This window comes from Leishmania braziliensis, chromosome 21 (genome assembly GCF_000002845.2).
Source record: "Leishmania braziliensis MHOM/BR/75/M2904 complete genome, chromosome 21".
In the NCBI taxonomy this organism is placed as follows: domain Eukaryota; phylum Euglenozoa; class Kinetoplastea; order Trypanosomatida; family Trypanosomatidae; genus Leishmania; species Leishmania braziliensis.
Window position 1 is genome coordinate 275,417 of NC_009313.2, and position 14,274 is coordinate 289,690.

General features: G+C 61.6%; 1 protein-coding gene across 1 annotated transcript; it reads left to right on the top strand.

Moving 5' to 3' along the window:
* Window positions 1-2,402: 2,402 nt before the first annotated feature.
* Window positions 2,403-11,948, top strand: LBRM_21_0930 (conserved hypothetical protein; the record flags this gene model as incomplete). The annotated part of the gene is made up of 1 exon (XM_001564748.2): window positions 2,403-11,948. The coding sequence occupies one exon, from the start codon at window positions 2,403-2,405 to the stop codon at window positions 11,946-11,948; it is 9,546 nt and encodes a 3,181-aa protein (XP_001564798.2).
* Window positions 11,949-14,274: the final 2,326 nt, after the last annotated feature.

The following is a 14,274-nucleotide window of genomic DNA, read 5'->3' on the forward strand; positions in this document are numbered from 1 at the left end:
CCTCTTCACCTGGGCGTCTGATATTCTCCTCTCTTTCAGTTTTGGTCCCCAATTTGCCCCTCTTCGCCCGGATGTGCTCATGTTCATCTCTCAGCCTATCCATTGCTGCTTTAAAGCCGGATTCAGTGTCATAGCGCTATCACCGCTGACTGTGCGTATGGCTGTGTGTGGTCGGGTGCGTCTTGCCAACGACCTATTCGCATTCGCCGTGTCCGCGCTTCTCGGCACTCCTTCACCGTGCTCTTGCTGCTTTCCTTGGCCACGTCGCAAGCACCGCAGACCACCATAAACGAGTACATCCTTGTCGCGCACACACTGGGTGCTGAGTATCAGTCGGTGCTACACACCCCTGCGGGCTCGGATGACTGAGTCCCTCAACACCAATACAGAAGCGAAAGCAGCTGTATTTTCATAACCATCGTTCCCGCAGACGCGCACGGGAGAGTCTGATGGAGCCGCAAGAGGGAGGCCACAACAGCAGCGGCAGAGGGAGCAGGAATGACGCTTCCATTTTGCATCCTCGCCATCGTCATCACCACACCCGACTGCTGGTCACAAGCAAGGTGACACCACCGCCGCCGCGTACACGGTAGTGCCATCTCCAGAGTAGCCTTTCAGGTGGATTTCTGAGGAGCAGCGGCCGTGATGCAGCGCACAGCAGCTTGCGTGTGAGTTTTTCCGCGGCGAGCTGGATCCAGTAGACGAAGTGCTTCGTATCCATTGCCAGCACTCATCTCTTCCGCGTTGCTGCCATCTACTCTCTCCTTGCGGACGTGCATCGCTATACCGCCTTAAGGGTTACCAGCGCGCAAGTCTCCGACGCCCTTGTCCAGGGCGTTTGTGGTTGCCATTGAGAGATGCACCTCGAAGGAGGGAGGTGGTGGCAGGAGGTTCTCATGTAGGCTCATACCCCTCTCTCTCCGTACGCCTCTGCGTCTACACGGGGGCTCACTTTGGAGGGATTGAGAGGGAAGGTAGGCGGTGTGTGTTTGGCGGGTGCGAGCAGTCACGTGACATCGTGGAAGAGTGGGACATGAGGAATAGTCTGGGCCATCATGTGACTCACTCCCGTCTCTCGTCTGTTTTGTTCCTCGTTGCTGCCATCGCTGCGTTCGACTCATTACTTCTGCGAGTCCTGCCTACACTCCCCATCCCACCACCTCACATTGCTTTCCGCATCCCGCCACCGCGCCACGTGCTCGCCCTCCGCCTCCTTGAATAGGCGTTCTACTCTTTTCTGCCCCCCCCCCCCCCCCCGCTCTCCCCTTCTCCGCTTTTTTGTCCCCTTCATGGGATCGAGCGCATCTCTGCTCCGCTCACCTGTGATGCAACGCACATCGCACACTCGCCCTTGATGGTGGTGGTGGTGGTGCACGTTCGTGCTCCCCTGTGTGTGTGAATGCCTCTCTCTCTCTACCTCCACACGAGAGCAGCTCATATTCAGAGAGAAAAACAATAAAAGAAGCAGAACAGCCACACGTAAGCGCACCCTCAGCACGTAAGTGGCTGTCCAGTCACCTATCGACCCCCTGCTCACACACCAGAGAGCGCCTTTTCGCAGCTTTCTTGTGGTGTACGTGTCTGCCTGTGTGTTGTCTGAGCTTGTTTTTTTTTTTTTTGAATTTGTGCAGCCCGCTATACTTGATGAAGACACACACACCCACACAAACACCTGTCTCCGTCCCATTCTTCTCTTGCGATCAGCATCTCCAAGCGAAGAAGAGTGATTCGTACTGCAAAACAGCGCTAGTGGCAATCCGCTCTGCTACAGGAGTCCTTCTGGTGGTGCCGCCACGCCTCCGCTCTTACTCATACCAGTTCACATGTTGTCGACGAACGCGTCACGCTCGTGTAGTGGCGCATCGTTGCCGCAACACGTTACCGCTCCGGCTGGGATGACGAGCTCACCGTATCAGCACCACCAAAGCACCTGCCGTAGCAGCATCCCTGACGGGAACACGTCGCCGATATATCCACCTCTCACCCCAGAGCGAGAGGTGGCACTGCGAGCGAAGGGTCGACAGCTGCTCGACGAGCACCGACGTGAGGTAGCCGAGCACGGCTTGCCCTACACCGCAGAGGAGGTGACCATCCTGCAAGAGCGAGGAAGAGAGCTGCTGCGATCTGCACGGGAGGCTGCTGCTGCGAACGGAGGGCATCATGTACCGGCGCCGATGCTGAGCACTGCGGTACGCATTGCCACAGAGACGGCGCACCTTTCCACATTGCATATTGGCACCCCCAACGAGGGTGTCGAAGGTGGCAGCCACGGTGCCATGCCATCTGCTTCAGCACCTGTGCAGCTTCCACACACGAGCGCAGGCATTCCGTATCCGCCGACTGCCCAACGGGAAGCAGCTGTAGAGGGAGAGGCGCCGTCAGCGCTTGGCAAGTCAGTTTCGATGGATGGGACAGCAGTACCGTCATCTTCTGTGCCCTCGCAGCTGCAGGACCTCCTCACAGAGGTGCAGCGCCTTCAGTGCGTCGTCTCGGAGCAGCAAGCACAGCTTCACGCGCAGCAGTCGTCTGCGTGCGTAACAGGAGAGGAGTGGTTCACCAAGAGTCAGGTGGATACTTTGAGGCAAGCGTTAATTCAACAGTTTAACGAGCACATGGCCCAATGTGAGCAGGCGAATCAGGCATATTGGACGCAGGCCACCAGCCAGCATCAGCACGAGGTCTCCGTCTTGCAGCAGGAGTGCGCAGCGTACAAGCACCGTGTTGCGAAGGCCGAGGCTGCTGCACAAGCTCAGCAGCTGCAACGGGATGCGGAGGATGAAGCGAATGCCAATGCTGCTACTGCCCTTCGACTCGATGTGAACCGCCTCGAAGTGGAACTGCGGCTTGCACGCCAGCAAAGGGCTGAGTCAGAGGTTTCCAGAGACGCTGCAGAGGCTGAGGCTGCCGCTCTCGGCGAAACTGTGAAAGTTCAGCGTGGCAGGCTGATCGAACTCGAGGAGCAGCTTTCTTACGCAAAAGCACAGCTTCAGGCTGCCCGAGCGGAGGCTGAGGATATCGTCCACACCAGCAAGAGCGATTTGAATACGGCTCGCCTCGAGATTGTGCACCTTCAGGCAGAGCTGGAGGCTGCAAATGCGGAGCTGCTCCGTGCCAACGCTGAGCTGCAGGCTGCCCGTGAGACTGCGGGTGCTGCACTGCCCGCGTCCGGGGACGCAAACCCGTTTGCTGACACCGAGGACCCGTTCGGTGGTCCATCGTGCGCCGCTGCACCGGGTGTGGACGATGGCAGGCTGGATGCTGCCCGCCAGCGGATCGTGGAGCTGGAGGCTGCAAATGCGGAGCTGCTCCGCGCCAACGCTGAGCTGCAGGCTGCCCGTGAGACTGCGGGTGCTGCACTGCCCGCGTCCGGGGACGCAAACCCGTTTGCTGACACCGAGGACCCGTTCGGTGGTCCATCGTGCGCCGCTGCACCGGGTGTGGACGATGGCAGGCTGGATGCTGCCCGCCAGCGGATCGTGGAGCTGGAGGCTGCAAATGCGGAGCTGCTCCGCGCCAACGCTGAGCTGCAGGCTGCCCGTGAGACTGCGGGTGCTGCACTGCCCGCGTCCGGGGACGCAAACCCGTTTGCTGACACCGAGGACCCGTTCGGTGGTCCATCGTGCGCCGCTGCACCGGGTGTGGACGATGGCAGGCTGGATGCTGCCCGCCAGCGGATCGTGGAGCTGGAGGCTGCAAATGCGGAGCTGCTCCGCGCCAACGCTGAGCTGCAGGCTGCCCGTGAGACTGCGGGTGCTGCACTGCCCGCGTCCGGGGACGCAAACCCGTTTGCTGACACCGAGGACCCGTTCGGTGGTCCATCGTGCGCCGCTGCACCGGGTGTGGACGATGGCAGGCTGGATGCTGCCCGCCAGCGGATCGTGGAGCTGGAGGCTGCAAATGCGGAGCTGCTCCGCGCCAACGCTGAGCTGCAGGCTGCCCGTGAGACTGCGGGTGCTGCACTGCCCGCGTCCGGGGACGCAAACCCGTTTGCTGACACCGAGGACCCGTTCGGTGGTCCATCGTGCGCCGCTGCACCGGGTGTGGACGATGGCAGGCTGGATGCTGCCCGCCAGCGGATCGTGGAGCTGGAGGCTGCAAATGCGGAGCTGCTCCGCGCCAACGCTGAGCTGCAGGCTGCCCGTGAGACTGCGGGTGCTGCACTGCCCGCGTCCGGGGACGCAAACCCGTTTGCTGACACTGAGGACCCGTTCGGTGGTCCATCGTGCGCCGCTGCACCGGGTGTGGACGATGGCAGGCTGGATGCTGCCCGCCAGCGGATCGTGGAGCTGGAGGCTGCAAATGCGGAGCTGCTCCGTGCCAACGCTGAGCTGCAGGCTGCCCGTGAGACTGCGGGTGCTGCACTGCCCGCGTCCGGGGACGCAAACCCGTTTGCTGACACCGAGGACCCGTTCGGTGGTCCATCGTGCGCCGCTGCACCGGGTGTGGACGATGGCAGGCTGGATGCTGCCCGCCAGCGGATCGTGGAGCTGGAGGCTGCAAATGCGGAGCTGCTCCGCGCCAACGCTGAGCTGCAGGCTGCCCGTGAGGCTGCTACTACAGCTCAGAAAGCTAGCGAGGGAGATCTGGAAGCAGTGCGCCAGTGTGTGACTGACCTTGAGGATGCACTTGCTGGTGCTGAGGCGAACCTTGAGCGACTGCAGGAGGATGTGGTGGAGAAGTCGCGTCTTATTCAAGCTTTTCGGGCTGGGGAGGCCGCTTTAGGCTCCTTACGGGTGGATACATTGCACAGCAGTAGCGACAGCGGGTGGATTCTTCCTAAGTATTCGGAGGGTGCTCACAACGGATTGGAGGAGGCTGTGAGCGGCAACTGGTTGGAGACCGTGCGCGCCCTACGTACGCACGTGGCGGACCTGACGCATGAGCTGGAGGAGATGAGGCGTCAGCAGCAGGGGGCGTTGGTGTCCACCATGGTGCCTGGGATGGAAGCGCTGGGTCGGCAATATGCTGAGGTTGAGCATCGGCTTGCTCTTGCCGAGGAGGAGAAATCAGCGCTAGAGGACGAAGTGCAGCGACTGCGCGGCCAGGCGCTGGCTGTGTCGAGTGGATGGAATCCGGAGGACGACGGGAAGGGGGCAAGGAGCGCTGAACAGACGTCGCGTCTCCTTGACAGTACTGCTTGCCCGGCAGCTATGTCGACCGCCTCGGCGAGTTTCGTGAATCCTTTCTACTCGTCCTCCGACAACGACGAGGTGGCAGAAGGGACGCCGTTCTCAGCTGTACCACTGCCTCCCGCGAGCACATCGATGACACTTCTGCGTTCGTTGGTGTACCCCAGCGTCAGCACAGCCTTCACCGCAAAGGAGAGCGTGGCAAGGGCCACCCTTGGTGGCATTCAGCAACCCGTCCTAGTCGCCGAGATGTCGGCAGCGGCGGAGACGGAGATGGGGGTGGAACGTGATGAGAGCAGCGGTAACACTCCGCACCCTCTGGCGCCCTTCCACATAGGTAGCGGTGACCAGGCTGCACCGGGAGACACGTTGGGCCTGGACCCCGGCCCTCACGAAGACGGCGGCGCCGAGCGTATCTTTGGCGTTGGGGCAGAGGATGTAGAGGGTCGGCGAGGTGCATCGCCTTGCACCCTGTTGCTCGCCACCGACGAGGAGTCTGAAACACATGGGGCTGCGTCAGCTGGCAGGGATGAGGATGTTGACTTCAACGACGCTCGCCGCTTCTCACGCGACATCTTCGACGGTGACGAGGATGACGACAACACGGATGAGTGTGACGCTTCGGTTATCACACGCGCTGCAGCTCCGGGTGTGCGGCAGGCATTCCACAATGTCGACATGGAAGGCAAGGTGGATGACAGTGGCGCCGCGATGCAGAGGCTGGGCCGGGAGTACGCTGATGCGCAGCACCGTCTATACCGCTCTGAGGATGCTCGGCAGGGCCTTGAGGCAGAGGTGGTGGAACTGCGGGGGATCGTGGTGGAGCTGCAGGCAGAGCTGGCTCGCCAGCCCCGGCAAACGTCGGTTGCGGCACGCACGGACGGCGGCGTTGGCGACGAAGCAGAGACGCGCACTATTACAACCTCCTTAGCCTCTTCGGTGCCAACGGCAGTGCGAGAGCGGCTCAACATGCAAGGAAGTCGCGACAAGAGCGCGTCTTCGTCCACGACATCCTCATCATGCTCTGGTGGCGATGGTGCAGAGAGCGGCAGTCTCGGCTCTGCTTACCTCAGTGATCACGACGTGTCCGTGACAACAGCAGCAGCGCCAACTCACGAAAATGATCCCGGTAGGTTTCTGTCCCCCTTTGCAACCGCCGCGTCAGAGGACACCGCTGCTCTGTACGCGCGCATCGCGGAGCTGGAGGATCAGCTGAAGGAAGCAGATGCTCAGCACGAGGAAGAGCTACAGGCTCTCGCCGAGGCCGCGGCTGACCGCATTGCTGCAATGGAGCAGCAGTACGCTGCCGACTTCGAGGTGGTTCACAAAGCTGCGGCAACGGCAGAGGAGGAGCGTCAGGGCGAGCAGGAGACCGTCGCGTCACTGATGGCGCGAGTGACGCAGCTCACAGAAGCCCTAGCAGAAGCCCAGGCTGCTCATGCAACGGAGTCGCAGGCTTTGCGAGAGAAGGATGAGGACTTGTTGAGGCAGCGTCCCCGCAACCAGGAGGACTCCTTCGAGGTAGTTGCCCGCCAGCTGGATCAGCGGCATCAGGATAATCTGCGCGCTCTCGCCTCTTCTGGGGAGACAGGCGGTGATGGTGCCACTGGCAAGGAAGGAGTGGCGGAGTCGTCGCTGTTGCCACAGGAAAAAGCGCAGTACTGGGAGGCTCAACATGCTGCGCTCCTCAAGCGCTTTGATCAACTGCAATACGAGTACAACGCATTCGCGCAGGACATCAGTGCACTGCAGTGCCGCTTCTGCGAACAGGAGGCAATGCGGCAGGAGCAGAGCAAGGCGGTGCGTGACGCAGCCGCTCAGCAGCTCACCACGCTTCACCGGCGCCTAGAAGAGATGAACACAGTTGTCAATGCAGCGCAGGCCGACGCGCAGGCTCACTCCGATAAACTCCGCGACGTCACGGCTCGCCACTCCGAGACGGAAGCTGCGTTTCACGCTGAGGTGAATAACTTGCGTTCACAAGTGCAGTCTGCACGTGATGAACTTGCGTGCGCTAACCACCTCAACGAAGAGCTATCGGAACTGCTGCAGCAGGGGGCCTCCAGCGTCGAGACGGCGCTGCGGGAGCGTGACGCGCAGAGCGCTGTGTTGGAGCGACAGGTGCAGCAGCTGAAGCTGCAGCTTGCCGCGGCAGGCGACCGATTTGCGGACCAGGAGGCAGCGCTACAGGAGAAGCGGGCCAACGAGGATGCACTGCAGCAGCGTCTGGTCGAACTGGAGGAGGAGAAGCGTGCTGTAAAAACTCAGCTGCGAGAGGCCCAGCGCAGTGCCGAGGAGCACGAGCGGGTGGCGATGAACGCGGCAGACAGAGCTGCCCGAGACGCCGAACAAGTGCGCATCGCTGCGCAGCAGGCCATGACACAACAGCACGCCGCTCACACGCAGGAGGTTGCCGCCCTGCACTGCGAGCTGGACGAGCTACGTAACGAGCTTGAGGTAGCACAGACTGTTGCGGCGACAGTGCCGCTGGAGGCGCAGCGACAGCAGCGCGATCTCAGCACGGTGCGTGACCGCTTGGCCGAGGCGCTGCGCTGTCAACAGGATCTCCAGGAGCAGCTGAAGAGAAGTCACGGGGAGGTGGAGCGGCAGCGGTTGCTTCTCATGTATGGCGGCAGCGGCAACCGGCCCAATGGAGGCGATGCCGGTGCATTCGAGGGCAGCGCACTACAAGGCGGTGGCACCGCCGCAGATGCGCGCCTGAACGCTCTCCTCCACCGAAGCGAGGAGCTCGAGGAGAAGCTGCGTGAAGCCACGGCACAGCGGGATGGGTTGCAGCAGGAGAGGGATCGCCTCTCGATGCAGGTGAAGAGTGCTGCGCGCGTGGCGGAGGTGAAGGAGCAGGCAACGCGGCGGCTGGAGGCAGAACTACGCAGCGCACGTTTGCAACTCACCACCATCCGAGACGATCTTGCCCAGCGTGTGCAGTCGAACCATGTGCTGCAGCTGGAGATGGAGCACCTGCAGGAGCGCCTCGCGGTTGTGACGCAGGCTTATGAGGAGCTGCAGGACCGTTACACAGTGATCATGTCCCAGTCCGTCAATCAGGAGCACGCCAACGCGCTGCTAATGGCCAAGGCTGTGACAATCCCGCGCGCGCTGCAGGAGTACTTGGAGGAGGTGTTCTCCGCGTACCGCACGGTGTTGCAAGCGGCAAGCAGGGACCGTCGCTACATCTTCGACCGCTGTGACCTCATCGAGAAGGCCGCCAGTGAGGCCATGGCAGAGGCGGAGGCGCAGAGCCGCGCCTACGAAGCCGCCATCGCCGACGCGCAGGAGGAGCAGCAGCAGATGAAGGAGATCATCGAAAGTCTCCAGCAGACCTCGCAGAAGGCGGAGGAGGCGAAGAACGCCGCCGTGGCGGACGCTGCTGCTGCACGAGACGAGCTGGAGGCAGCCCAGCGTCAAGCCCGTGAGGACATCTTCAACGCGCAGCGTGACCTTCAGGTGGTCGAGCTGCAGCACGCCGACACGCTGCACTCGCTTTCTCTTCTCCAGGACGAGGTGGCAAACACAACTTCCCTCATCAAGATCCAGAAGAGCAAGTACGAGCAGCGAGAGGAGGAGCTGATGAAGGAGGTGACACTCCTGCAGGCAGAGGTTGAGACGCGCAAGTCGGCGGCGAGGCAGCTGCAGCAAGCCAAGGATGAGAGTCACACGGAGCTGCAGGACATGGTCGATAGGGCGGTACAGGCGCGGGATCGAGCGGTGCACGAGGCGCAAGCGCTGCAAGCGCAGCTGGCGCGTGTGCTGCCACGACTAGCGCAGCTCGAGGACGAGCAGGCGCAGCGCACGGCCGACCTCATGGACACGGCGCAGGAGCTGTCTGCACTCCACAAGAAGACAACCTCCACCGAGAGTGTGTCGCGCAAGCACATCGAGGAGCTTAACGAAACTCTTCAAGAGCTCCTCGAGGCTCACGCAGCGCTGCAGCGCACCCACACCTCTACCGAGGCCACTGCAGAGAGACTCAAATCTAAGCTTGCCAATGTGACCGAGGAGCTAGAGCGCACGGCTGCAAAGGCTACCCAGCAGGCGGAGGAGCTGGCGACTGTGAAGGCGCGCCTGCACGACGTGGAGCTGCACACAAGCCGCGTGATAGAAGACGACCAGACGCGGCTGAGAGACAACGAGCGTCATTTGCAGGGACTGGGGCAGCGCAACACAGCGCTGCAGCAGGAGTGCACGACACTGCAGGAGTCCCTGCAGTCCCTCCGCATCGAGCATGAAAACACTGTTGATGCCCTGCATCGCAAGTCGGAGGCGATCGCGGCACAGGAGAAGCATGTGAATCACCAGCTCCGACTTTTACGTGACCGCATTGAGACGCTAGAAGCGGAGAGGACTGAGCTGATGTCATCAGAGCAGTCGGTCACGGCTTCCCGTGACGCGTGCCAGAGGGAGATACTTTCCCTAGAGCATCAGGTGGAGCATCTGCAGCACGACCTGCGCGCCTCCAATGGACACAACGAGCGGCTGAACCAGGAGATAGTCCAGCTCAAGACGGACCATGCGGCGGAGGCGGACCGGCTGCGGGAGGCCATCACAGACGCGCAGAAGGATGTTACCAAGTGTCGCCAGCTCCTCGCCAAGGCGGAGGTGCACCAGATGGAGCAGGATAGCACCTACCACAGCCTCTCTACGGAGGTGAGCGTCGTCCGCGAAGAGCTCAAAGCCGCACGTGCGCAGGCGGAGAGGGCCACGCAGCAGTGCCAAAAGGCGAAGGCTGAGCAGGAGGAGACGGTGACGCTGTTGCAGTCTCAGATCGCGCAGCTCTGCGAAGAGCTTTGTGATAAGCAGGAGCGGCTGCGGATGCTAGAGAACACGTCTGCGCATCAGCAAGATACTCTCAACAGGCTGCGGCAGGGCATTGCGGAGGCGGAGGAGACCCTCAAGCAAGCACGTCAGGAGCTGCTCAATCAGCAAGAGGCTGCTGCTGCGGCGAAGGAGCATCACCGTCGCGACCGGTATGAGCTGCAGATGAAGCTGAATGACGCTGAAGACGCAGTGGCGGAGATGAAGCGCAGCCAGGAGCAGTATCGTCAGCGCATGACGAGCAAGGTGGAGCTGTACGAAGTGGCGGAGGAGGCACTGCGGGGCGAAGTGACTGACTTGCGTGCCGACGTCGCTCGGCTGGAGGAGGCGCTGACCGCGACGACGCACGGCAAGGCAGCCGCAGAGACGTACCAGTCACGGCAGGCGCAGTCCATCAAGGCCGCCGAGTCAGAGTTGAATTCGCTGCGCACGCAGGCGGCGCACGACATTGCAGAGATTACGACTCTAAAGTTGCAGCTGCAGCAGCGCACAGCCGAGTTGGAGCGGTGCCGGCGCGAGGCTGCGGCTCAGCTGGCAGGCGAGAGGCTTCGCTGGGAGACGGAACACACGACAGCCTGCGACGCTCTGGAGGAGGCTCTGCGGCAAGAACAGCGGGGCATCAAGGATGCGCGTGAAGCACGCGAGCGCGCCTTGGCATCACTAGAGTGCAAGCAGAAGGATCTCGTAGTGATGGAGGGTGAGTGTCGTGCGTTGCGCGCAAAGGCTCGTCAGCTGCAGCGTCACCTCGACACAGCGCAGTACCAGCTCACCTCGCTAGAGGGGATGGCCAAGGACACGGCTGCCGATCTGGGCATGACCCCAGAGGACCTGGTCAGCGGCGAGGGGGGCACCCTGGTGGATGTGGCGGCGCACCCGCACGAAACTTCTGTCGACTCAACCGAGAGTGGCGCAACGGCCGCTGTAGCCACCGCCGCGGCTTCCGGTGCTGCGGTGCAGTCTGTCATGGACGAACTGCAGCGTCGGCTTAGCATCTTCACGTTTGCGGCTAACACCCTTGACTCGGAGGATGAGCAACTGGTTGACCTGCGAAAGGCGCTGGTGCAGCAGGAGGACGCGGTGCAGCTCTTGGTAGAGGTTTGTGCTGGAGGGAGCATGAGTGCGGCGAGCGGTGCCACCCCTCTGCGGGCAGGCATGGCAGGAACCAGTGACGTCACGCCTGGCTTGAACACTACTCCCACTCCACGCGGTCCAAGGGCAGCCGCCTCGTCTGGTGCCAACATTAGCGGAGCGGGCGCTTCGGCTGTGCCGCCTCGTGCCGCGCTCACGGCGGCACAGCAAGTGTGTGTGCAGCATATTGGTCAAGCCAGTTCGACTTATGCGCACCGCGTCGAGGACCATCTGCGTACGGCGCAGGAGATGCTGCGCTCTGTGATGATGGCTATTGGCTCGCACGAGATAGCGTCGCCGCTAGCCAGTCGCCCTACCACGGTGGCGTTGTCGTCTAGGCATAAGCTGCAGGTGGCAGCGACGGCGGCCGAGCTACATCGCCTCACTGCTACCCTCACCCGGGCGGTTGAGCGGACGCTGGATTTCGTAGTGCAGGGTTCCAGTGACCCAGCTACAGCAGAGCATTCGTCGACGCATTCGTCCAGTGGCGGCATCCTCCAAGAAGAGCTGCAGGAGCTGCGACGCCTCTTCTCCGAGGCGGAGCAGTACGTCTTGCTACCATTCAACGAGCTTCTCTGCGTCGCTGATTCGGCTGGAATGAGGGCCGCCGCAGCCACGGCGGCAGGTGAGGAGAAAGGGATAGGCGGGGAGCCGGCACCGAAACCCTCCTTGTATACGAAGCGGCCGCCGCTAGTGAAGCTTCCAGGCCCCCGTACCGCATTGGTTGCTACCGCGCCCGCGCCACTGCGGCCATCGTCATTCACGACTCGCGCCTCCGGTGCGGGCTGCACGCAGGAAATGACGATCACCGCACTTTCGCCAATTGCCCCTGACGAGGGGGCGAGTGCGTGGCTCTGATTGCTCCCCTCCTCCATGCGTGCCAGTGAGGGTGCTGCAGGTCTCTCTCTCTGTGCCCCCCCACCCCCCACCCCCCTCCCGCGTATCGGGAGCACATTTGTCCGCCTTTTCTTCGCCCGCCCCCCTCCCCACATACGTCTTTCGGGCATAAGGTGGTGCTCCCCTCTTTGAGACCTCATTCGCCTTCCCCCTGATGGCGGGCAGGACCCCCCTCCCCTCCCTGTGCTTGGTGTATCCCAGGGCCCAGTATACCCCCGCGCCCTCTGTGTGAGGAGGGCCCAGCAGCCCCACTTTACCCCTGCCAATGCCAGACCACCTCTGGCGGTGACAGGCTCTGGGCGGCACTGCGGGCGTTGGTGCCATCCGTGTGGTGCGCAGGGTGTCTGCATGACTCGGGCGTGCTGCACCCGGCTCTCGCTGCCTGCTGGTGCGGGTAGCGGCCGGCGCGACAGGGCTGCTGTGGGGCTGTCTGCGGTGTGTGTGTGTGTGTGTGGGGGTGGGGTTGGGGCGGGTGCTGTGCTCAGATGGCTGAGCCGGTGCCCTGCTGCTACGCGCGTGTCTGCGGCGGCGTTGCACGACGCGGTGGGCCTGTGGCAGGCCGTGGGCGGGGTGGGGAATCACTCGTGTGTTGTGTGGCGGAGAGCGGACATGTGGGAGGTGTGAATATCGTCCTGATATTGTGGCCGTCGCTATGCGTTGGCTGCCCCCCACCCTCTTTCCCGCATTCATCCATTTGTCTCATCTTGTGGGTGTTGTGGAGGGTAATGAGGATAACATACGTGTTGTGTCATGTCATGTGTGTGTGTGTGTGTTGCGTATTGGGCTTCTTTTTTCTTTTCTGAGGAGGAGGGCTTTCCTTCTCCACTTTCATCCAAGCTGCATTTTTGCACCTTTCTCAGCTTCGCCGTGCGCGTGTGATGGTCTGCAGGTATTGGTGTGCGTGTGTGTCTGAGTGCCCACTGTTTCGCAATTCCTCTTTCTGTTTCACTTTTTATCCCCACCTTTGCCGCTGTCCCCGTGTGCTACGAGGGCAGCTTTTATCGCCTCTCTCACTCTTTCATGTGTGCGTGCGTGTGTGCGTTCTGCCGCTGCCCTTGTGCGACTCCTCGACCGCCAACGGCTTCTTCAACAGTTTCTCCCTCTCCTTTCTTTTGCTCTGAGGTCCTTCAGGCTTCTCTCTCTCTCTCTCTGTGCTGATCCGCCCACCGCGAGAGCGTGTGCTGCCGGGCTGTGGTTCTCATGCGTTTATCTATGTGTGTATTTTGTTCAATGCGTGGCACGGGGGCGAGAGGCCTGCATGGACGTATGCGTCTGGTGGTGGTGACTGCATTGACTGCCGCACAGCCTTTCTCACCCCAGACCATGTGTACGTCTAGGCTGTGTGGCGGCGTGTGCAGCTAAAGGCTCATGACCGATTTCTAGCAATCGAGGTTCTCTCAGAGAGGCTACGCGACAGGCATGCATTGATGTTGGCGCCGTCTTTACCACGGTGGGCCGGGCAAGACACGACGACGAGTGTCTCGCGAGGGTGCTGGTTTAATTTATCTGACTTTCTCATGCACTGTGATGGTGTCTTGGCTCGTCGTACTACACACGGCTCATTCAGTGCTTCTGCTTCATCAACCAAGCTCGAAGCGTACGTATGCGCAGCTCTGTGAAGAGATTCTGTGCGCTGGCTTTTTTTGCCTTTCCACTTTTGATGTGATGGACCTTTTGATGGAGGCAGTGCCGCTTACTTCAACGTCCAGACCCACGTACTCGCCCTTTACGGTTTCCTCCACTTCACCTCCGCCCTCTACTCGTCTTCTCTTCCTTGTTCCAATGCGCCCCTTCCTCACACGGCGTACGTGCATGCTTGTGTGTGTGTGCAGGTGCTCCCCCCCTGCAGTTTGCGGCAGGCTGTGTACCTTGTTTTGGGCGCCCCCTCGGCTCTCCTTGCTTCTCTCGTCCCTTGCCGCGCCCACAACATCGATTCACCTTTGCCTGCACACAAAGACTGCGCAGGTGGAAAGAAAACACGTGCGCGGCCGCAGCGGCCTTTGACGCTCAGGTACACCAAAATAAAAGTGTAGACCAGCAGCGGGGCGGTAGGCAGCTCGTAAGCGCTTTGATTGGCAAGGACACCCGCCTCCTTTCCTGTCTTCTCCCGTAGCCAGGATCGATTAGCAGCTCCCCCAAACAACCAGAAGCGTTGCCGCTCTCCCCTTCACGCCCTCTCTTGCCCTCTCGCTCTGCACGAAGACGTAGAGGATGAAGTCGTCCGACATCTTTCATGCGTGCAGGTACACACCCATCTTGCTCAAGAGTCGCACCCATGATAGCGGGG